This window comes from Mauremys mutica, chromosome 2 (assembly GCF_020497125.1).
Source record: "Mauremys mutica isolate MM-2020 ecotype Southern chromosome 2, ASM2049712v1, whole genome shotgun sequence".
Classification (NCBI taxonomy): domain Eukaryota; kingdom Metazoa; phylum Chordata; order Testudines; family Geoemydidae; genus Mauremys; species Mauremys mutica.
Genome location: NC_059073.1, coordinates 78,142,316 through 78,166,317, shown reverse-complemented (window position 1 = coordinate 78,166,317; position 24,002 = coordinate 78,142,316). Strand labels below are relative to the sequence as shown.

At 41.6% G+C, this 24,002-nt stretch overlaps 1 protein-coding gene across 2 annotated transcripts in view; it reads right to left on the bottom strand.

Moving 5' to 3' along the window:
* The window catches only part of KLHL14 (kelch like family member 14), a 78,741-nt gene extending 55,621 nt beyond the window's left edge, over positions 1 to 23,120 (bottom strand). For both annotated transcript variants that reach the window (XM_045003229.1, XM_045003230.1), the window contains exons 1-2: positions 21,838 to 23,120; positions 6,149 to 6,270 (exon numbers count right to left, since the gene is read on the bottom strand). In XM_045003229.1, coding sequence (XP_044859164.1) covers positions 6,149 to 6,270; positions 21,838 to 22,766 — 1,051 coding nt within the window. In that variant the 5' untranslated portion in view covers positions 22,767 to 23,120. The remainder of the gene's footprint in view (positions 1 to 6,148; positions 6,271 to 21,837) is intronic.
* Positions 23,121 to 24,002: the final 882 nt, after the last annotated feature.

Here is a 24,002-nt window from a genome sequence, read left to right as displayed (position 1 = left end):
CTACTTTCAGTGCTCATTAAATCCTCTTTGTGGTTTTAACTGTATGATGTGTTCCTATTTTGAGAGCTTGATGAAAGTTCCAGTTAGCATGTTATTGAAGAAAGAAGTACTGATGTGAAAGAAAGACCAGCTGCAGTTTAATACCGAATGGAATATGCCCTCTAAGCTTTCAGAAACATTTCCTAATATTTTATCCATTCATGTTTTAAAGAAGAAAATCCTGCATTGAAAGGGAGGATTCACTGTATATCCAGAAATCTGTAAAATACCATCTCCTCATCACTTCTCATCATGCAGATGAATATATTACAATTCAAGAAATAGCAAAAGTAAAAATAAAAAACAATGACTGCATCATTTTTTAATCTCGTGTAGTCTATGTTCAGGTAGCAAGAAATATAATTCCAGTTGGACCAGACTCTTGTGATCTTTTCTTTCTTTCATCTAAGATTTATTTTAAATGCTAAGAGGTATTACAATAGAAAAGCATGTTTTTTTGCCCTGGTTTACACCCATCATCCTTACCATTACAACAAGACAAAAGCATTAAAGTAAAATTAATCATGTCAAAAGATTTTAGCAAAAACAAGTGAGACCATGCATAAAGCATCGCTTTGTCTAGTGTGAAGTCACGCTCTGATTAAAAACATATAATGAAAGTGAAAGTAATACATCATTGCCTTAGCAGTAGGGTTTTTTGGAAGTGCTATGCAAGTCTGAACACAAAAAAATCTTTATAGGTTATGGCTTTTGAAACTTACAATTATTATAGTTTAATTTTAACAAATGAAACATTGGGTATTTTTAAAAATTCAATCAATCTTAAATGTTACAGTTACAAAGAAAAAGTAAGGTGGTAGGCTAAAACAAGGGGATTCCTGGTAGGTTTTATGGCTGATCATTAAAATATAAGCAGCAGCAACAGCAGGCATGGGGATGTGATACTGAAAGAATCATCTTCAATGCCCACCAGGTAGTTTACTCAGTTTACAGGAGTATTGAGAGGGTATTAAATGATGAAGCACCCAGCGGCAGGGCAATGCTTCTGCTGCTAATTGGGGCCACCGAACACCTGTCAGTTCAAGATTAACTAGTGCTACTGATAGCAGTAGTAGCCTATTGCTGCTATAAGACACAGATAACACCCGATTACTTTAAAGTGTGTGTGTGAGTGCATGCACACACGTGAGAATCTGGGTGACTCAGCAAAGAACAGTTTACTGTATTAAATGTGTTCACTACACATTACCATGTAGCTTGTAAAATCTTCTAATGTGCAATAACAAATATTTCAAGATGTATAGCATTGTGCATCCATTTATCTCAAATTAGCATTGAGCCCATTGAAGGTAAAATTAGATGCCAATATATTATTTTAAAACACCACACTTCCCTCTCTCTCCTTTGTTCCCAGCCTAAGAAACAGCCACTCTGAGAGAAGTACTAGCAGGGAAAAGGGGAAAATACACAACAGTACTGGATTGTAAAAAATCTAATGAGCCCATAAGCCATAACAGTCTTGCTTACAGAGGATGACATTAAAATCGGAAATGGGTGCACGTCTCCCCTCCTTCTCTGGTCCTATGAAAAAGGTGAGTTATTTTCCTGATACCTTCAGAATTACTCCCATTAGTCCTGATGCATTAGTTGCTTTGCGAAGCCAGGAACAGAGAAGAGGGCAGTATCCCTTGCCAACGGATCTAGTCATCTAGCGTGAACAAAGCAAAATTTTTATTTTGCAAAGCTCTCATACTGAACAGCTGTGGTGCTCAACCTGCAACTCTTTTCATACCCCTGAGTATCATGGTTTTTTTTTGAGTCTGTGGTTTCCAATGGATGATAGTCTTGTTCTGCTTCTATCTCACACAAGGCATCTCATGGAACACTGAGCAAATGGACTGGTGCAAAAGCCACTCCGTCTCTGAGAGGTGAGGGTAACCACCAGTCCCTAACAGGTTAACAGGCCCAGTTCAAGAATATCTGGGACTCCTTCCTGAGCCATTTGATACAGTCTCCCAGTTGCAGGATTTCATTTGCTATCTTCTCTTCTCACCCTCACTTGCCCCATGCTCCGATGACACACCACTTGTAGGAATGAAGGGAGAAGAGGGGAGAATAGGTATTATGGACAAACCAGGGTCCAAATTCTGTGCATATTTATACCAGTGTAAATCCTAAGTGACTCTAAGAAGTCAGTGGCATTTGCTAAGATTTACACTGGTGTAAATGAGCATGGAATTTGGCCTCTGGGGAGTGGATGAGGGATGTTAGGAAAACAGCTGATGGAGGTTTTCTGTTAAGGAAGAACATCAGCCATTGATGAAATAAAGAGGGAGAAATCCTGAATCTCCATGGGGCTTATCATCACAGCACTCTGTCAGCATGATGCAGCTCATGCTCCACCCTATGGTTCACTGCAGAATGAGCAGTAAATTTTGCACTTCAGCTGATGGTGTCGTCATGACTTGGGGGTGCCCTGTGGCTCTGGGATGGGCAGCATTGTCTGAACCAGTCCTGCTGGTAAGACAGATACAGACGAGGACCCTTTCCTCCCTCCCTAGCAGTCAGGAATTGGGGTAAAAATAGGAAAACTACTCTTTTTTTCAGGCACTAGGACAGGGTGGGAGAGAACCAGAGAAATATTCCTTTTCTAAGAACCAAGATTGTGGGATACGAATAAAAGAGATATTACAACAGAAAATAAAGATGGCACAGTGTACTGGAACTGCACTGCAATATTTGTTTTATGTTCTGCAACAAATATAGATTGGCACTGTCTTGTGATAACTAAACACCACTACACACGCTGATGCAATGCCATGACTGCAATGCAATGTCAGGGTGTTGTGCTGTGATTACTTTCTGGTTCTCTCCAAATCCATTAATTTATGATATTCCTCTCCTGCTCTTCAAGTTCATGTACCACTGTTCTGTAGTGTTAGTTTATGTTTATGGAAAGATTCGGAAGAAAATTCTACTCACCTTTCCTTGTTTCCCTTGGTTCCTGCATTTCTCCGTGGTGAACTAGGTAATGGTGGTGGTGGTGGGTTATAGAATTTTAAACAATGGCTATTTCAACCTTTCATAAGGGTTTTAAATTGTTACCTTTCATTATTTAGGGGGTATCTGTAATATGTTTTAAGAAGATGTCCCTGTTACATTTGACCTTTTCTACTGTGCAAATATTGATTTTTTTGTGTGTTCCCAATACGACATAAGGTGTGTCTTCACAGCAGAGTTAACTTGAATTATAAATTGAGTGTTACCCCTAACTTGACTCGTGTCCACACACACAAATCTCTACCTCAAGTTAAGTGGTGCTTTAAAGCTCAAGGTAGATCACTTGCTGACGGGTGTGGGGGGCTGATGCTTGAACTAGCAATGCAGTGGGGATGCAATAGCTGAGTTACAACTCATCAATAGTAATCCAATCACTCTGCTAATCCGATCACTCTGTGCTGCTAACCAAATCACTCTGTGTAACTCCAGTTTATTTTACAGTCTGGTCGCTCTCACTCAAGCTAGGTTTCAAAAAGTACTATGCTAGCGTGCACTAGGGAACTCTCAATTCACACCAGCAAGGTCTACACAGACCAGTTATTGTGCATCACATTAGTGCGCACTGCAGCCCCATGCAGACAAGCCCTCAGATAACTGCTTGCTAGAGGGCAACAGAAAGAATATGCTTTATTTTGGTAAGCTGCACAAAAATACTCTTTAAAAACTTCTTGAAGTTCAGAATGATACTTTTTAAAAAAATGGACACTAGTCCAAATTCATCCTTTGCATAACTCAAATTCAGTCATTTTAATTAGATTGTGTGTGAACTGGGGCCAATTAATTTAGAATCTGAACAATTTTCTTTACCGGAACATACATATAATATTAGCATGGTTCAATTTTTCCCTAAACTAATGGTATCCATTTAAATAATCAGCTGTCAGATTTCATTCCTATAAAAGTGTATTTGCAAATATAAGTAGATTCAAGACACCGACTAGGTCCTAGATCAGGGGTGGGTAAACTTTTTGGCTCAAGGGCCACATTGGGGTTGCAAAACTGGATGGAGGGCCGGGTAGGGAAGGCTGTGCCTTCCCAAACAGCCTGGCCCCGCCCCCTATTGCCCCCCTCCCACTTCCCGCCCCCGGACTGACCCCCTCAGAACCCCTGACCCATCCAACCCCCCCGCTCCTTGTCCCCTAACTGCCCCCTCCCGGGACCCCCTGCCCCTAACCACCCCCTGAAACCCCACCCCCTATCCAACCCCCCTGCTTCCAGTCCCCTGACTGCCTTGACCCCATCCACACCCCCGCCCCCTGACAGGCCCCCTGGAACCCCACCGCCTGTCCAACCCCTCCGTTCCTTGTCCCCTGACTGCCCCCTGCAGAACCTCCACCCCATTCAACCGCTCCCTGTTCCCTGTCCCCTGACTGCCCCCGGGCCCCCCCGCCCCTTATACAACCCTCCGGCCCTGGCCCACTTACCACACTGAACAGAGCATGCAGAGCAGCATGTCTGGTTGCTGCGCCGGCCAGAGCCAGACATGCTGCTCGGCAGGAGCATGCAGCTCCACCGCCCAGAGCGCTGCCCATGTGGTGGCATGGCTCTGTGGGGGTGAGGGGGACAGTGGGGGAGGGGCCGGGGGCTAGCCTCCCCATCTGGGAGCTCAGGGGCCAGGCAGGACGGTCCCGCGGGCTGTAATTTGCCCACCTCTGTCCTAGACAGTGAGTATGCAATGAAATAATATCAGTCATTCAGTTGTAGGCCAAGAACTTGAGTCAGGAATCTCCTACTCTACAGAGAGCTCTAGTTCACTTGTGCCTCACTGTGAAGTACTGTATTTTACAAAACAACATCAGAAAAATAGATTACTTCTGTCTTACAAAACACATTGTTTGTACTGACTATTATTATCCTACAGATTTTTCTTAAAAGTAAACTGTCATGATAAAAGGCAATATCATCATAGTTTTGATGGCTGAAATGTCATTACTGACATGTCTACCAGAACGGAGTGATAAATGCAGACTTTTCTAGACTGTAGTTCATATCTTCTCTTTAATATTGCTTTTCTTACACAACATCATCTACTACTAATTCAGAGTATTGGTACCTAGGGAGTCTTCTTGTTGTAGTTCGTAGATTATGCCAGTTTAGTTTCACTGTGTAAACCAGCTTGAAGAAGCATTATTTCAAGCACTGCATCTCATCTATCTTTACTTTTGCTTTGTCTTATGAACAAAATACTCTTTTGGCTTCATCCTATTAAAAGATTTTGTATAAAAGTATCAAATTTCGTAAAAGATGTTTCACTGTGAAAACTGGAAATCCATTAGGAAATCCAAGTTTTACTAGCTGTCCAGTTTAAGAAGTATGGCTTTGATTTATGGCTCAAAGTTATTCATTTATTATTTTATCTATACTGCCTTGGTTAAAATTTAGTTTTATTGACCACTGCAGCCAGTCTAACCACAAGGGGGCAAATACACACACAGCCTGCTGCTTTCAAGAAACGGATTTGATTCCATGACCAAGTTAGAGTGGGAATTGTAACCAATATAACAATAAGTTCCAAATCTCAATGCTTGAGGCAAAACACTTGCTGTAAAACACAATCACCCTTTAAGAAAGGAATGGGGTGAAAAATTCTATACATAAAGCCTCTAAGCACTATTTACTGTAACTGATACATACCACTAATATGCTGTGAGCAACGGCTGTAGAGGACAATGGGGGAAACTACCTTTAATGACTATGGACAAGACACAAAGGCTGAAGAAGGAAACAAAAGTGCAAAACACAATAGAAAGTGTGTTCTAAAAGGCATGGTTAGCCAGAGAGTTGAATCTGAGAAATTGCCTCCAACTTCACATTATTTTAAAAAAATACTAGCTTATATGTGTTGCGGTATGAAAGCTTTGCAAGTTTACTTTTAAAACTTACTGGAATGATTTTAAGCCAGTTTTAATTTAGGCCTATTCCATTACAAAATTAGCATCTTCTGCAATCTCAATTTATTGCTCCATTGTGAAACCTCTTGTGATACATAAACAAATCTCTGAAGGGAAACAAATCAATAAAATGTCTAATTTAATTAACCATGGTTTTAGATTCATCAAGACAACTCTACAAAAAATAAACCACTTACTTGTCAGTATTTTCCATGTCTTCTTTTCATCATCATAATACTGAACCAAATTGCTGGGTAGCCGGTCAGGTCCGGGAGGCAATCCTCCGACCAGTAACAGCATTTTCTTATTGGAGCGAATTCTTCACCCAAAACAAGAGAAAAGATGAATAATTACATTATTGTAGAGTATTTTTAGTGGCTACAAAATCATAACCATCAAAAGAATATTCACTGCTTGCAGTTTTCTATTTCATTTTTTGTGTTTCTTTCCCTAGTCATGTCTCAACAATTTTTTGAACCAAGCAGAAAAATGATCAGAAAAGCTGCATATCCCTCTACTCATGGAATAATAAGCTTCCTTTATGCAATTTGTTAGAGGTTCATTCTAGAACGACCTTTTTCTTATATTATCCCTTTAAATCATCACTCTTTACAGCTGAATACACATGAAATGCTCTGGAGTTGTACTAAGGTTAAGCATTAAAGTTGCATGTCAAAAATCGTATTAGTCAAAATCGTTATTATAAGCCATTCTACACTCAAAGAACCTTGAAAAAATTAAGGTTATGCAGAGAGTTTGTGAGCCAACTCTTTAATCACACACTGAACTTCCAGTACTATAGTTTAGTACAATTAGTAGCACCAGGCAAACAGTTATGGGTTAAACGCTAACTTACAAGTACTTTTTTGTTTGTTTAATTTAGCCCAGACTCCTGCTTTTCCATTCCTCCGCACCCCCCCATTTTCTTTGCTCTCCCCCTGTGCACCACTGGCTATAGCAACACCAATTGGTAAAAATGAGACTGTGATGTTGTTGTGAGCCTCCCCAGAGTGGAGCCCTGCCAATGCTTGCTACTGATCCAGCGGCATGAACCTGCTCGACTGTGCAAAGTCACTCTAATTCCCTCTCTCTGTTTTTCTACCTTCTCCCCCAGGGGGCAACCACTGAAAGGAGTGACTACCCACCCATCAAGAGCTGGCAATTCGCTGCTATTAACCGTGACCGTGATTCCCAATCTGCTTGGCAGTTCTTAAGAATAGGACTGCAATGTCTCATATGCAGTAAAAGCGGTTATATGCACCCTGGCCTCCACCACTATACCTGATGAACGTACATTTCTTTGCAACATTAATGGATTTAGCACAATTGTACATGAAGAGAGGAAGGAAGTCCTAGACCCCCAGATGAGTCCTGATGCTTTAATAGTCACTTAACATATAATTGAATTTCTATCAGTCACCCTAAGACTGAAAATGATAAATAAAGAACCCTGATAAAACAATTCATTCTATATATGATGTTGATACAGCATTTTTAAATACATCCATACTATTTATTGTCCATAAGGGACAGCATGTTTGCCATAATACACCCGTGCTACACACCACTGCTTTGTTGAGCAGAATGATGTTATTGGCACTAATTTAGATATTTTTAATGAACATTTCTTGCAAGGAAAGCCAGAGAACTCCATTAATCAAGCTCCATTATCACTAAATTGTGTACTCACATCAACAGGGGGAACTCTGTGCATAGAAACTTCATTATTAGTAATACACTCCAGTAGAGGGAGCCTTATCACTGATGTCCATAGACTGTTTTTTTAAAATACAGTTTACATTATTATTTGGCAAGACTGTGACTGTCTGACAGACTAATTTACATTTATGTTCATACTGTATCCCATTAAAAAACTGTGCAAAATAAACTCTAGCAAGTTTTGATTTGATTTTGATTTTCTTTCAATATTGGTTGCCTTTAGATATGTGCTATCCCATCTGATTTTAATCAGAGGGAGAATGTACAATGGGAGATTCCATCCACATTAAGCTTAGGAAGCAATCCTTTTGGATGGTACTGTGAGATGTTGCTACATAGAGTACAATTATAGTTCTAGATATTTGGGAAATACGACAACATTTCAGAAAGACAGACAGGGGAAATGCTATAACAGATAGCTTTATTTATTCTTAAATTAATTTAAGGCTTTTGTAAGTTGTCAAATTGACAGCACAGGAAATGGAAACCAACAGAATTTATACAGCATGGACAGTGACAGAGCAAGATTCTCCACTTTCATACCAATGTGCTTGAACCCTGATTTGGAGGGAGTCATTCATGGACAATTCAGTCTTTGGCCTATGCACCAAAACTTCTATTTATTGTCAAATGATGGCTGTTACCAGTCTACTAGACTCCACATGTAAGTGAGATCAGAAATTGGCTCACAGTTATTGCCAGAAGGGACCAGATTCAAACTATGACTTAGCTGTCAAAGCTTCCATATATGTTACCAATTCCCTGAGATGTTCAGTTCTTCCAAATAAAGACTTTTAATGAAAGCATGGTAGATAGAAAATATGCAACATAAGTGAATGCAAAACTCTTTTTTTGTGACTGCATATGTAACTAGAGGCACAGCAAACTGGAGACATGTTAGTTACGCATGATCATCCCTAATGATAGAGAATAAATTGTTTATTCCAACCCTCTTGTGTTATATGTTATAGTTATATCACAATCAATTCTACTTGTATTATAAAAATTTGAATGCTCTTCTAAGATCTAGTTGATAAAGAAGCATATTTCAGTTTTCAGCTTTCATCTAATAAACCCGTTTCTCCTCACAGCATAGTGAAAAACCAATGAACAAATAAGGCTTAATGGCTAAGGTGCAAAATGGAATGTCAGACTTAACTTTGAATTTCAAGACTTTGGCAGCATGCAATCCACCCTCAATTTTATTTAAACGAAACCCAATTTGTATATTTACAGTATCCTGAAGAGGGAGTGACACATCTATAAAAGAAATATTTATTTTTTAAATGTTTTAGTCGATGAGGTAAATAAGAATAGTTTTATAAAAGTTCATATGAATTCAATAGCCAGGATCATTTTGAGGAAAAGCATCTGGATCTTCCAGATAATTACTATATGTTTTTTATCTAAAATATGCACTATTTAATTGATTTATGTTCAGAAACATTCCAATGTATTGGGTAAATACAAGTGTCTATATTTCTTTATAAAGCATGTTTTATTGGGTTGGTAGAGTAGATTCAAAGGTGCTTTTCTGATCTTTGGAGTAAATGCATCTATTCTAGGTTTTGAAATATGTATTTTTATTTACTAGATCATACTATATCCATGTTTGATATTATATCCAGTAATAGTATTACAGCAGAATGTTAACCTATACGCACATATTAAAACATGACACGTGAAAAATCTCACAGTTCATAGGCAGTAATCTATTTTCAAACATGAATGTAAATGAAATAAAAACAGTATGATAAAAGCATAGTCTAAAGCTCATGTGATTTGCTAGCAGAACCCTAGGAGAGATATTTTCCCTATTACATTACTACTTATTTGTTATTTTGGTAATATGCAATTATCATCTGAAACACTTCAGATTACAACTGAAACCCTTTCTTTTTATATTCTATATTTCATAGCATTGTATGTCACATGACATATTAATAGGATCATGATTCACATTCACACTAATATGGCTATTTATATTCCCTGATACTCGGTTAATACTAGTAGATCCGAACCTGGGGAGGTTGAAATGTTGTTGACTGTAGCAGGCATACTTGTGTAGTATTAAAAGCTGATATATGCTACTCTAAGTATCTTTTCCTATAAACGGTTTTTGATACCCAAGCTCCAAGGGGTCTATTCTCCCTGATGCAGACACATACTCCTGTTAATTATTATTATTATTTTATAATTATATTATTATAGCTGCTTTGATATGAAAATCTCAAAACACTTAATAAACTTTAATTAAGCCTCAGAGAACCCCAAGCCATGTGGAATTTATTTTACCTATTTCAGGGTATGTAAAGTGAAGCAAAGGTATTTTTAAGGCCAAAATTTTAAAACTTGGATGTCTCAAGTCAGGCACAAAAACCTGTATATTTAAACACCTATATGAGTGGCATGATTTTCAAAGATGCTGAATTCCCACAACTCCTACTGACTTCAAAGGAAGCTGCAAGTGCTCAGCATCTCTGAAAACCTGGCCACTTATTTAGAAGTCTATGCTAACTTTACGTTCACAGATTGAAAATTTTAGCCCAAAGGCATGCCTACATGGCATTCTTCTTTTGGCGGCATGTTCTGTACACAAGTATAGCCACCCTAGCACAGGTATAACTGCAGTGGAGCCGGTGACGCACAGCTTAGGCGAGTACAATGAAGACACGCCTGATGGGTGTGGGTATGTACATGAGTACATACCCTGCATGGCTCAACTAAGCCATACTTCCCCATCTCCACTGCTAAAAATAGCATTGTAGTGTCCTGCTGCCTCCTTGCTGCTGGAACCTTTTCGGTCTGCAGGAACAGACTTCACCAACAGGGAAAGGCTGTGGCAGGAGGAAGACAGGGAGAAAGACTCAGGCAGCTGCTCCCTGCTATTGAGCCTTTCCCTGATGCAAGTAAAGACTCTGGCAGCAGTGAAATGCTTTGGCAGGGGGGGTTCCCCAGTACCCCCTGTGCCAGACCCTTTCCTTGCTGCAATGAAAGATGTTGGCAGCAGGGAGCTACTGAAGCCTTTCCCTGATGCCTAAGTATTTCACTGACGCGTGTAGCTATCCACCGCACTGTGGACACTTCTTGCTTTTCACAACGGCATGAAGTTACACATATCCTACAGTATCAGAGGGGTAGCCGTGTTAGTCTGGTTCTGTAGAAGCAGCAAAGAATCCTGTGGCACCTTATAGACTAACAGACGTTTTGCAGCATGAGCTTTCGTGGGTGAATACCCACTTCTTCGGATGCATCCGAAGAAGTGGGTATTCACCCACGAAAGCTCATGCTGCAAAACGTCTGTTAGTCTATAAGGTGCCACAGGATTCTTTGCTGCTTTTACATATCCTACAGGCTGCCCTGCCAGTCATGTGTAAAATAAATATAGTCTAAGTGACTTGCTCATGGTTATGCAGTGAGTCAGTGGTAGAGACAGGCACAGAACTCAGAAGTCCTGACACCCAGTCCCTATCTAAAGCAATTATTCAGTCCTGCCTCTCCATGTTAAAGTAAAAACAATACCAGAGAAAATATCTTCCTTGCTGATTTATTTTTTCTGATTAACCACCCTCTGCTGGGCTTTCCTCATCTCTGTAGCTACTGATAGCAGTTCAGAATTCTCTCTGTTGGGGAAGGAAGGAAAACCCCACCTATTCCAGGTCTGAAAGATTTCAAACTGAGTAAGAAAACATCATATTAATTAATGTTTAAAGAATAGATTGGAATAAAATACAGAAATATCAATCTATTAACTCTTTACACATATTGCGTATGCTATTAAAAGTAATGAAGAAAACTGCATTTTAGGGGGGATCCAGATTGGTGCTTATGTTAATCAAAGAACAGAAATTAGTAGATAAAAATGTGACCCCAGTTCAGTAAGCCATGATCTTTATGAACATGTTTAAATACCAATGAAGTAAATTAAGTACTTTGCTGAATGGGACCTATATAGGCCAACCTAGCACTGTTCAAAATAATAAGAGTCCTAAGAAAATGATACTGGCAGAATGAACCAGTATAAACAATTATTTTAAGGCTTAGATTTGACCTAAAAGTTAAAAATACATTTAAATATACAGCCTCATTCAGCCCTGGTGTTAGTCCATTAGTTTAAATGAAGTCGCCCAGGGATTAGTTTGGCCCACAGTGTCCATGACAGTTCTTGGAAAACTTTTTTCCCCAAAAGATGCATCTGAATGGAACAGTGGCCAGTTCATAATGCCTAACCAAGGGCTGAACAGAGAATCAGATTGCTGCACTGCAAATCTCTTCTGCTGCTGTGGCCATCCTCTTGGCCCAGGTTGAGGGTATTGGTCTTGCAGAATTTGCAATAAATCTGTAAAGAACCACCTTGCAAAGTTCTGTACAGCCTCTTTTAATGCAAAATATGAGCCACCTGAAGATTGTTTATTTTGATGCTTTTTGTTTTCTGCAGTTTAGATGGAAAGACAAAATAAGTTCTGAGGCTTCATCAATCTCTTTTTACTCTTTATGGGCACTTTGAGAACTTTTTTCACAGCACGTTTAAATCACAGCTTTCCTTTTTCATGCTCTGGTTTAGGCCTGAAATTTGGGAAGATAGTCTCTTGTGGCTGGTAAACTGACGTTGGACGTAAGTGGCAGGGATGTTTTAAGAACTACCTTAATGCTGTAGGAGTGCAATATAAGGGCTTCTAAGACCCTCTCATTTCACAGGTAACCATAACTAGAAACATTCATTTAACAGACAGAAGATACCAGGATACAGAGGTGCAAATGTGGGCTTACTGACAGTTTGGAACACCAAATTTAAGTTTTGGTTTGGACACAAATTTCTGGATAGCCTTTATTAGATTCAGATACCAGTTGGGGAAGTATACGTATCTGGGATCTTTTATCTGACCCTAATATAACTGAGAGACAAGGTGGGCGAGGTAATATCTTTTATTGGACTAACTTCTGTTGGTAAGATAGACAAGCTTTGTAGCTACACAGAGCTCTTCTTCAACTAGCAGAACAAGGGTCTAAACTTTTAGAGTACTCAAAGTATGCCCTAAGGACACACCCTTCTGTAGGAAGCCTGGGATATGGGGAATATTTTTTTCTTATGGTCACAGTTCTTGTCTCAATGCCAATATATGAATTTTAGCCAAATCCTGGAGTGTGCTCTAAAGGTTGCCTACATAACAATATCCTAGAAATGATTTGGTTAGAACAACTTTTTTTCCCAACATATTCCTTTCCTTAGGAGGCGGCACCTGTGAGGAACTGACTGAGTCTTCTCATTCAGTTTGATGCCATGCAGATGGCATATACTCTTTCTGTTTTTATTCTCTGTATAGGTCTGCTTAGCACAGTACCCAGAGACAATGTATATACTGTAGTAGAATTAATAGCTACATCTGTCTAAGCCTTCATTTGGTGACTCCAGGAAATAACTTTTTTCCCCATTCATTTTCTAAGGAGAGGAAGGGATGATTGGGGATTAACATGCAGACTATTTGAGGGGTTGGGGATCTGGGACAGGAAATGGTGTATGACGTTAGGTAGAGGTTGGGGGAAGTTAACAAGTTGGGGGAGTGACCTGTTGTGGGGATTGATGTCTGTTTGTGATCCTCTTGATCTATTGAAATGTTGTAATTTTTGTCCAGCACACAGAGCACTGGATAAGTACTTCATAAATAAATAAGATACTCATTCCTAGAACATTTTTTTAATCTCTGTCTTGTGATTGACCTTGGAAGCAGATGTCTAGCTTGAGGCTGACTGTATCAATGAGAAATATGATTGAAGATTTCATGATTAAAGCACTATGGTGACTGTTGATGAGGTTGCCTGCTAACCACTATGCTTTTTTTATGTTTGTTTCCTTTTATGTACATTGCCTATATGATTGTCAAGGGAATTTCCACCCACGCTATTAAGACTAATGATTCCTGAGGTGACCCAGAGTACCTTTCAGACTTTTTTACTTGGTTTCATGTTGTTACTAACATGTGATGGTTTCTGAGTTTATTCTGAAAAGTTAAGATAGCAGTCTTCTCTGTTCTTAGTTCCAGGATACTCAGATTGAATATCTTCTTATTTGGTGGTTAGATCCCCTGTGTTGTTATATGGACTAAGTATGGGCTGCTATCCTTGAAGGTTGTCCTCCATTATTACTGTTTCTCTTGGAGGAACATCCAATAATATCCTTTTCATCACTGTCTCCTTACATTGCTAGCTTATTATTCATGTTGACTAGAGATTGGTACCAGTTCTTCATAAAGAATCTCTGCAGCTATCACATATGGAATCCTGCCAAGCTTGTTATATCAATACATGAAACCACTGTTCCTTGTAGCTTGAGTGAGACACTAATATGTGCTTTCTTTGCCCGTGTTCCATTGTGAATAGCCAGCCAAACTTATCTTCTTGAATCTTTCCTCTGTCAAAGGCATCTCTCATCTTGTGTCACTATGTTGAAACAAGCTTTTTTTTGTGGAAATTTATTATGAATCCATGTTTCTGTATTTCTGTTGCTGCAGAGTTAGTTGCTTCCTATACTTGCTCCTATACTCCTATGATTATATCCACACTAGAAAGTCATCCAAGCACAGGTATTTGTAAATTCACTGAGACCTGAGCTTTGCAACCATGTCTACTAATAACTCAATGAATCCCTGAGGCACTCAATGTGATCTCAATTGAATGAACTTATACTCACAATGTTTAGCTTGATAAGTGAGTAATAGAAAGCTTCCATGCCAGTTTTATTGGCATGTAGACCTTTGAAAGATCTATGAATGTTATTAAGTTTCTTGATGATATGGGCCTTTGCTTGATTTCAATGTTGGAAGTATGTGTCAGGGTCCCCACAGCTGAACCCAGACCCAGAGCATTGCCTTCAGACACATCCTTAAACCCTGCAGCAGGGGAGAGTCCCTGGCTGCTTAATAGTGTTCCATGCCTGCAGCTATGTTTCTAGTCCTGCTCCCTACTCTCAGCTCCTTCCCTGCTCCTGCACTGTGTTCCTAGATTCACCCCTGGTTTTCTCCCCCTGGCTCAGAGTTCCAGATTTCTGCTCCAGCTAATAATCTGGTTCTGACGCTTGACTTCTGATTCCTGGCTCTTGACAATGGTTCACTACCTGGACTTGGTATCTCAGCTCCTGATTTGCCACTAGGCCTGGTCACCTCTGCCCCATTAGGCCACCCTCCTGCCCTGATCATTAGGTAAGACTGACTACAGCCTGGTCCGTAACAGTATGTGGCTGTATGGCGTACTCTACCTCAATTTATTCTTTCCTGCTATCTGTGCTTCCTTTTCATTAGGAAGCTGGGCTTAGGAAATGAGAATTGCTGCTGTTATCTCAGTAGACGTGATCTTGGCTTGATTTGTCCCCTCCATTGCCTCTGTTCCTAAACATGTTTCTTTTGTATCCTGAATTCTTTCTAAAATTTCTCCCTGAGTCCCACAGGAGCTCTAAAGGAGCTGTCTGTTCCTTTAAGATTGGTTATCTTCTTTTCCTCTTGGGTTTCTGAAGAAAAGACATTTTTATTTATTTATATTTTTTTGTCTGCTGCATCAGCTTCTACTTTTCCCAGCTTCTCCCTGAACAGTCTGCTTCTTTCAAACTTGGCAGGTGATAATAGTTCTTCAAAGTTGGCTGTCTGCCTTCCAAGGACACAGCAAGAGATATCTACGAGCAACAATACTGGGTGCCATGGTCCTTAAGGGAAGTTTCAGGAGCCAGTGATTATCTCAGCTATGAAAAATGATGCCAAAAAGTATTTTGGATGATAGATTTTAACTTCCTGTCCTTTGAAACTTCTATATATTTTATTTTGTTACACTAAGTAGGAGCTGGATGGCAAAGCCAGTGATGAGTAGAGCTAGAAGGGAAATGGTTTATCAGACAGATTTCAAAATTGTTCCCACCCTGAATATGGACAAAAAGTCATTTTGATCATTTTGAAATCTTTGTTTAGAGACTATCAAAACATTTTATTTTGATTTTAAGTGGAGTGGAGTGGATTTCTGAGTAGAGGAATTAATTGAAACTAACCCATTCCTGCAAAAAGTTTTGGTTTCAACAAATTAGCATTTTCCAGAGAAAAAACCATTTTGCTGAAAAATTCCCAACCACTTCTACAGTGGACTCCAGCCCAAAATTTCTCCTAAGGGGCCCCACTAACTTCCCATATATTTCTTCTTTTGAGAAGACATCTTGTTGTGCAATAATAAACATGGCCTTTGTCAGAGATGAAGCTGCATTCACTTTTTGGGATAGAGAGGGACTTCGCTGCATTTTCTAAGACTTACCTGAACTATCAAATAGTGATCTTATTTTTATTGGGATTTTCCCTCAATGTGTGTTTAACAGAACTCAGATCTCTTTCTTGGGGACAAACATTAGCTGTTGATTTTATTTTCTATCTTCAGCTTTTCCTCAGAAATATCCAGGTTGGTTATCACTCTTCTGAATACAGAATTGAATGATTCTACTGAGGCAGACCTTTCATTTACAATAGCCAGTAATTACAGATTCAGAATTTCAGCGTTCTCCTTCCTCCATTGAGAAACTTCTCTGCCTTCAAGATCCATGGGCAGAAGTAAACATGTGCATGAGGCTATCCTCGTTCAGCCATCCTTACCTCTGCCCTCCAGGGGATCGGGATGCATGTTGGGGAAAGGGCAGCAGAAGAATGGATTGGGGGTGGGCAATCCCACTCAGAACACCAGTACGGCTGGGGAACATGCACATCCTCCTCCCTCTGGCTCCATAGTACTAACATGTAAAAGATAATACAGCCTGCCTCTGCTTGTTCCACGAAGCCTCCTCACTGATGGGGCTCCTCCTTTAGGTGAATTTCTGGGGCAACTGCAATTAGAGCAGTGTTCTCAAGGAATGGGTCACTATGGGAAGAAGGCCTCACTGAATGACTCAGGTGGACCTCCTAAGAATCCTCAAAGTTTGTGAGCGGGCCCCACAGCAGGTTTCATGTGGTAGAGGGTAAAGGCACATCCAGCCCTTCCAGACTGAATGACTGAGAAGTAACCCTGTGAAGAGATTTCCACTCTCATTAGCGCCTTCCCAGGGAGATACTTTATTTTTCTGCTAAAATAATGGGATCAGAGGATCTGGTTAAAAACTCTCTTTAGTAGAGGACTTGATCAGAGATTCAGAAAAGGGCTTTTTAAAAATAAATAGCCTATACTTCGTTGATGGTCCACACACTGGAGACCATCAAAACAGTCCTTGGAATGCTGTAGGAGATGATGTGTTTCTCCTTGCTCACAGTACAGTTGGGCCTAGAAACTGGATAGCACTTAACCCCACTGTAGTTGTGAAGCATTTCATCATCTCATCTGTCTAATAAGGATCCCACTGAAGAATTGTCCTGACCTACTGTTTAAGTAGCAGTCCTGCTGGAGTCTCAGTATCCCCTTCCACAATGGTCAGATATTTAATCCTCCCTCTCTGTCTTGGATATATTAACATACCTATGCTTACACTTTGGATGCACAAATGGATGCACATAAGGCAACTGAAACTAATTAGGATTAAACTGACTACAGTTCTTTGGTTCATTTCCCTGCAGCCTCCAATGTCAGTCTCTATTCGGCAGCTCAGTTGAGAGAGTCCTGTTGCAGGTACAATTTACAGATATTAATTCAGGCACGTAAGGCCTGATCCAAAGCCTACTGAAGTCAATGGAAAGCCATGATCCAATTCCACTAAAATCAATGTGAGTCTTTCCACTGATTTCAGTGGCAGAAAACTGGGCCCTGTATTACCAGACCTCTGGATATTTGTATAGAGATTATTACAGCAACCTACGTACTATCCTCTTTATCATATGGTACAAACACACATATACACATAGTTCCAGAAAAAAGAGTTGGCTTGATTTTGCTCTCACTTATGCCAGAGTAAGGCCCTGATTCGGTAAGAAAAGCCAATGGTGAAATTCCCATTGACTTCGGTGGATCCAAAATTTCTCCTATGTGACTAACTTTAAGCATGTGAGTGATCCCACTGGGCATATAGTTAAGTACCTACCTGAACCAGGGTCTATATCAGGAGCAAAGAAATCAAAGAAGTGACCAGTGCAAAATTAGTAAAAGGGATATCAGAATAAAGTTAAGTATGTGCTTAAGTGCTCTGCTGAATCAGAGCCCAATTATTCAGCACCATGAAGGATCAAACCGCTAGCATACCACTATGTTTAATGGGAAAATTACTCTTAAACTTTCTTAAAAATTACAGTTTAGTTGTAGTCTGAAAGGTAACTTTACAAAAAAAAGTCATTATGGGGTTCCATCTTTATTGTCTCTGTGGTTTCCAGAAAGAATCTGCTTGGTTTATACGTGGAAATCTGTTTTCTTATACTAACTGAGACTCCTGAAAATCCAACATGAAAGTCAAACTGGACTCTTTCTAGCTCACGCATCAGCAACAATACAGATTTTGCATTTGGAACTCAGTAAATAATTCTGTTCCTTCTGAATGAGCCAGAATAAAATCCAGTTCCCTTTCCCATAGCTATATTGGCTCTGCAGTGCTGAAAAGAGTGAAAACTTATTTTAGGCAGTAAAGTAAATAGATATGTCTCAGAACACATTCAATGGACATCTCTACTAAGTAAGATGGTACCATTTTTATGTAGCTACTTTTGAAAGCAAAACAACCATATGTTAAGCTTTCTGATATTTACTCTTCCTACTTGGTGAGAATTTAAGAAATGTGAGTAGGTCAAATCCCAAAGTAGTTGTGTGCTATAATTTTCAAGTAGTACATTAGAGACAAAGGTATTGTTTTAAGTAAGGAAGAAAGTTATCAGGTGAATTTTTAGTTTGTGTGTGAGATCTTCTCAATTTCTTCTATGCTTACCAAGCAGATGTCTATGTCACTGTGCTGTTTACTTCTCAGTGATTAAAAACTTTAGTGTACACAGGGAGTAGCTTATCTCTTAAAGACCCATGAATCCTTTTTGAATAATCTTTTATTATTTTTTTGAAGTTCTAATCTATTAAGGTTTTTATTGCTCCCAGGAAACCAATAGTGAACTTTGACAATCCTACAAATATTTCTTTTCATCCATTTATTTTACTGTTCAGTAATTTTTAGATATTATTTTTCAAATTCATAATTCCAGAAAATGTTGCCATATCTTTTTTCTTAAAAATAACATTTTTACTGAATGTTAAGCCTATCAGAGATCATAGTTTTAGCAAATATATACATAGCAGACAGCAAAAGCTTGTCTGGATAGGTGTATAAGTTTGCCTTTATTTATTTCTTTCATTTCACTAGGTAAAACAGTACTTCTTACTCAATAGACCAATGTTTTGTATGTATTCTGAGTCATATTTAGTCAGTAAAGTAAGTAGATAAGTTTTCACTCTTGTCAGAACTTCAGAGCCAGTATAGCTAAGAGAGAGGGATCTGGATTTTTAAAGGCAAGTGCGGATTAGTACAATCTGATGGAACAATGAGGTGACCTTAAGATCATCAAGACACAACAATGGATCTTGAATGAGTATTATCAATTCTGTGCTCTGCAATCTAGACCCAAATATGAAAATACACAAAATGCATTCTGTATCCTAGTTTGTTTTGGTACTTTAATATTTTAACACTTCATGGAAGATTGTATGTATGTTTGTAAAATTAGATTTAAAATGTTTTTGACCTACCACTTGTGATGCTCAAAACAAAACAGAAGCTAGTTACAACACTGTTTCTACACGTATGTTAAAGTTGAGAAGGTGACAGTGTGTTATTCACCTTTTAAAGTTAATAAAGGGATGTCTGGAATATTTTCAACAATACCCAGACTTATTCGAAATTAAAATATGATTTTCTTAGTCTCTCTTAGCCAATTAAACAACTGCCATTTAGGAGCCAATTTAAGTCTATTAAGTACAATCCTTTATGTACTTTCCTGCTTAAAGGAAAAGACTGCTTCCAGCAGCAGGAGTATCAGATTCTTACAGCATCCATGACACTTGTAAGCATTCAGTGGTCAGAACACCACTACATATCCTTCAAATGATATGGACCAGTGAAGCTGGAAGGTATCTTCACTGAACCAAACAGCCTGGTATCTCAGCAATCCACCAGGACATGAGCCCCAGCATGCCCCAGGGTGGTGTGCAGAATCTAGACTGAAACAGGTAGTGGATTTTGCATTTTGTCAACTGTTCTGAATGTTGAAATCTAAGGATATTTACCAGAAATACTTTTTGCTGCAAATGTTTGTATTCATTTTTATTCCAGTATCTAGCAATAGGAATCATTTAGATACTTTGGTGATGGGTGCAAACAAAACCCTAAAACAGAGATAATAAAGGAAGGCAGTTATAGTATTTCTAAAGCTAAATCATCTGGGTACATATTAAAATTAGATTTTCAAAAAATATTCTGCATTAACAGTAAAATATCATGTCATTTAAAATCTTAATATTATACCACTCTTTCCTATTAATACCAGGTATTAATAATAGCCCACTTAATATTAATAATAGTTATAATGCAGAGCAAAATCTTCTAAACATGCATTGATTTTTGTAATACTGTGTCTCCACATTTGCTTTATATCATTTCATTTTTTGAACAAAATGAAGTACATGCCTATTGTAAGAGAAGAAAAATTAAACCCTTCAAATATCCTTTTAATTTAGTTTCCATTTACTAACTACTCATTAAACTATATGGTATGCTTTCACCTCCTGACACTAACCTCACATTGTCAATCTTCTACATCACGATTCATTACCTCATTAACACAAAAATAACTGACATGTCATAGATATAAACATTATGAAGTCACAAGTTTTGATGCATAATATGTAATTTATCTGAACATCAATAATATCAGAACAAGTATGACTGCAATTATTCTTACAAAAATCAATTAATGGGATTTAAGTATATGTATTATAGTTTAAAATGTATTGTATTGAAGATGCATCCCCTTTTTTAAAGAGAGAAAATTGGGGGGGAAATGGTCTATAATAATTACAAGAACTTCTCAAGTCATGAATCTTTACATGCACGGTCAAATCTAACACTTACACTTTAATGCTATGGATTAGGTGTGATATCTTATGGAGTTGTGATGATTACCACAACAGAAAGATGGGAAGCTCACAAGATACTAACTCCTAATGCAAACAGCCCAGGGAGCTCCTAATAGGATTTAAAACTGACGCTAGTAAACCATGCCTGTTTCCCATACAGTCTTCTTCCCACATTATATTTTAAGAGGCAGCTACTAAATCGTAATCCTGTTTGCAATACACACCTCTAAAAACAGTTTTGTAAATGGATAGTTACACATATACCAAACTATACGGTGTTGTAGTGTCTGGAAAACAGCGTAGTATCTTTCCCACTTTGCTGTATTTCCAGCCACCCAGCACTGACAGTGGTGTGCAGTGGGAAATTACCCCTCCCTCTCTTTACCCTAGTCAGTTTCCCGTTAACAGTGTCCTAGCTTCTTAAATTAATGGAGAGATTTGAAAAGACAGAAGCGTTATTCTCTCAGATATTAGATCAGCATCAACTTCGGCATCAGCAACTTCTCTGATCACTGAGAAAAGGGGAGGGAACAAGAAAAGTTTGTTTGGCAGGGCTGGGGGAAAGGGTAGCACTGCAATCCTTCGTTTCCATCTTTGTCTGATTTGTACTGAACAAGATGACACTGAAGAGATATGACACTTCATTATCCAAAGTCCTTTCCCGGAGGCGAAGGTAGGTTAAAATATTACAAAGAGGTACAGCTAGCTCGGGCTACAGCAAAACCGTCCAGAAACGTTAGCTGCACAGCACAATCACTCCATATCAAACTGACCGCGCAGATCATAACTAATGGATCAACAACACTACCCACGTTTTTGCTCCTTTGGGGTGTAATACACTTGGTATTTCTCTGATGCGATTGTGGGTTTTATATCTGATACCTGTGGCTGTGTCTGCACCCCACCCGCAGCTCAGTGAGTGGGTGTGCGAGAGGGGGCTCCCTCCTCCCCTCTGCATGCTCCTCGCCCCAGCTCTCGTCCTTTGTTGGATCTTTTCAGGTTGAACTCAACTTTTACCCCTCCAGGCATTTATTGAAAATCACTAAAGTTTGCGGCTGAATCACCCCCACTCCCTCCCACTTGCCAGCCACTGTCCTCCATTCAGCTCCCCCCTTACCTGCTGGCCAGGCTCTGCCTGCAGTGCTGCCTGAAGGGCATCAGGTGGTAGTTCATGGCGTCCAGCAGCAGCTTCTGGCAGACAGGGTCGGTGCGCATGAAATCCACCGACTGGACCCGCTCCACCAGCTCCGGGGCCGGAATGAGGGCGAAGCGGAGGCGCTTCATGAGGTCCGGGGCGTATTGCATGCGGGTCTCCCGGTCGTGCTCCAGCCAGAGCACGGACATTTGGAAGAGCGCCAGCTCCGATTCCACAGGGGGAGGCAGCGAGTCGAGCAGGGCGCGCATCTCCTCGAAGTTGAGCAGCAGCACGTCCTCCACCAGGTACTTGTTGGCCAGCTTCTTGGTCTCCTCCAGGCCGTGCAGGGCGGCGATCTTGCACACCTGCTTGTAGTTCTGCACCGAGATCTGGTCGTTGAGGAACTGCACGCACAGCTTGGTGACCTGCGGGATGTGCAGGATCTTGCTGACCGACAGCACCTCCTCCACCGTGTCCAGGGACAGGGTCACGTTGGCCGTGTACAGGTACTCCAGCACCAGGCGCAGCCCGATGGACGAGCAGCCTTGCAACACCAGGTTGTTGATGGCTCTGGGGCTGGCCAGCAGCTTGTCCTCTGGGGAGGAAGAAGGGGTGCCTGGCTCCTCCTGCTGCTGCTCCTTGGGGGGTCCCCCCAGGCCCAGCCCGTCCTGAGCGCCCGGCCCCAGCGCCAGGGGTTGGGGGTGCCCGCCACCGCCGCTGCTGGAGAAGAGGGATCGGAAGTACTGGGAGCAGGAGGCCAGCACGGCCTTGTGGCAGTGGAACTGCTGGCCCTGGGCCGTCAGAGTCACGTCGCAGAAGAGCTGCTTCCTCCACAGCAGGTTGAGGCCATGCAGCAGGTTGTCGCTGTGGCTGGGGTCGAAGGTGGAGGTCCTGTCCCCGGATCTGGACATGGCGAGCAGCCTCAACGCACCTGCCTTTAAACCCTCCTCCAACCTGGGCAAAGGGGGCAGGGGAGGGACGGGGACAACAATAAACACAGAGCTTTACAGCAGGCCTGGAGCACTCATCATTGCTAGATGTGCATGTTTGCAGCGAAAGACTCCACTCAGCCGCCCCCTCCCCAGAGCAACGGCCTTAAAGCCATGCACAGCAACAGCAGCAGCAGCAGTAGCAAGCTGGCGCCGGGTGCACCTGGGGGCTGGAGGCTGCACACGCTCCTGGGGCCGGTGCCTGGCGCGGGGGCTTTGTCCTCCATGCACAGGACTTGTGTAACGAGGGAGCAGAAGGAAGCAGAGGGGCAGGGAGGCGCGCGGCTTGGAACCCCCCCCCCCATTTGAAAATCGTGCTTGTTTCCAGGGGAGGAGCGAGGAGTTGGGGGCTGTTTCCAAATGTGAAAACTCTGCGATGCCCTGAGAAAAACCACAACCCCCTCCCCCGTCAGCCCAGCGCGGTGATACAGCCTCGGCGGCCCCCGCCCAGCCTGTTGCTCTCCCTCCCTTCTGCTGCTCGCGGCTCTACGGCGCCGGGCTCCGCTTAGCCCCGCTGCAGCCCGCGCGCGTTTGTGTGGCCCCCGTGTGTGTGTGGGGGGGGAAGAGCCTCGCGCTCCCGCCGCGCCACTTGCGCGGCTCGGCAGGAGTTGGCAGCCTGGCGCTGGGCAGGCGGAGGAGGAAGCCCCCGGGATTGGGGGCGGAATGGGGGGGGGTTTGGGCTTGTCCTGCCCTCTGGTTCCTTCGCCTCTGGGCAGGAGGCGCCGCCGCTTTTTAACTCCGCGAACTGTGGGAAGTTCGAGTCGGGGGGAGCCCGGGGGGCGCCGCTGGCACCTGCCCCCCCCCCCGGAGACCCCGCGCTGCGCCGGGAGGCGCCGCCTGGGGCCGGGCTCAGGGCGCCGCGTGGGACCCTGTACGGCACCTTCGCGGGCTGGAGAGAAGGGGGCCGGGGCTGGCCACATCCCGCCTCCGAGAGAGCTGAGCCCGCCACTGCTCTTCCCCCTCCTCGGCGGGACCCTCCCGGGCCCGGCTCCTTCCATTGCCGCGCGGCCGCTCACTCCTCACGAGCACTTGCTTTCCTTATATTTTCCTTATTTACTGGGGGGGGGGGGTCTCCCGAGCCACTTTCCCTGCCCAGCTCCGGCTGAACCCCCCACCCCCACTTCGCCTTTCCAGCAGGGGTTTAAGAAATCGCCACGA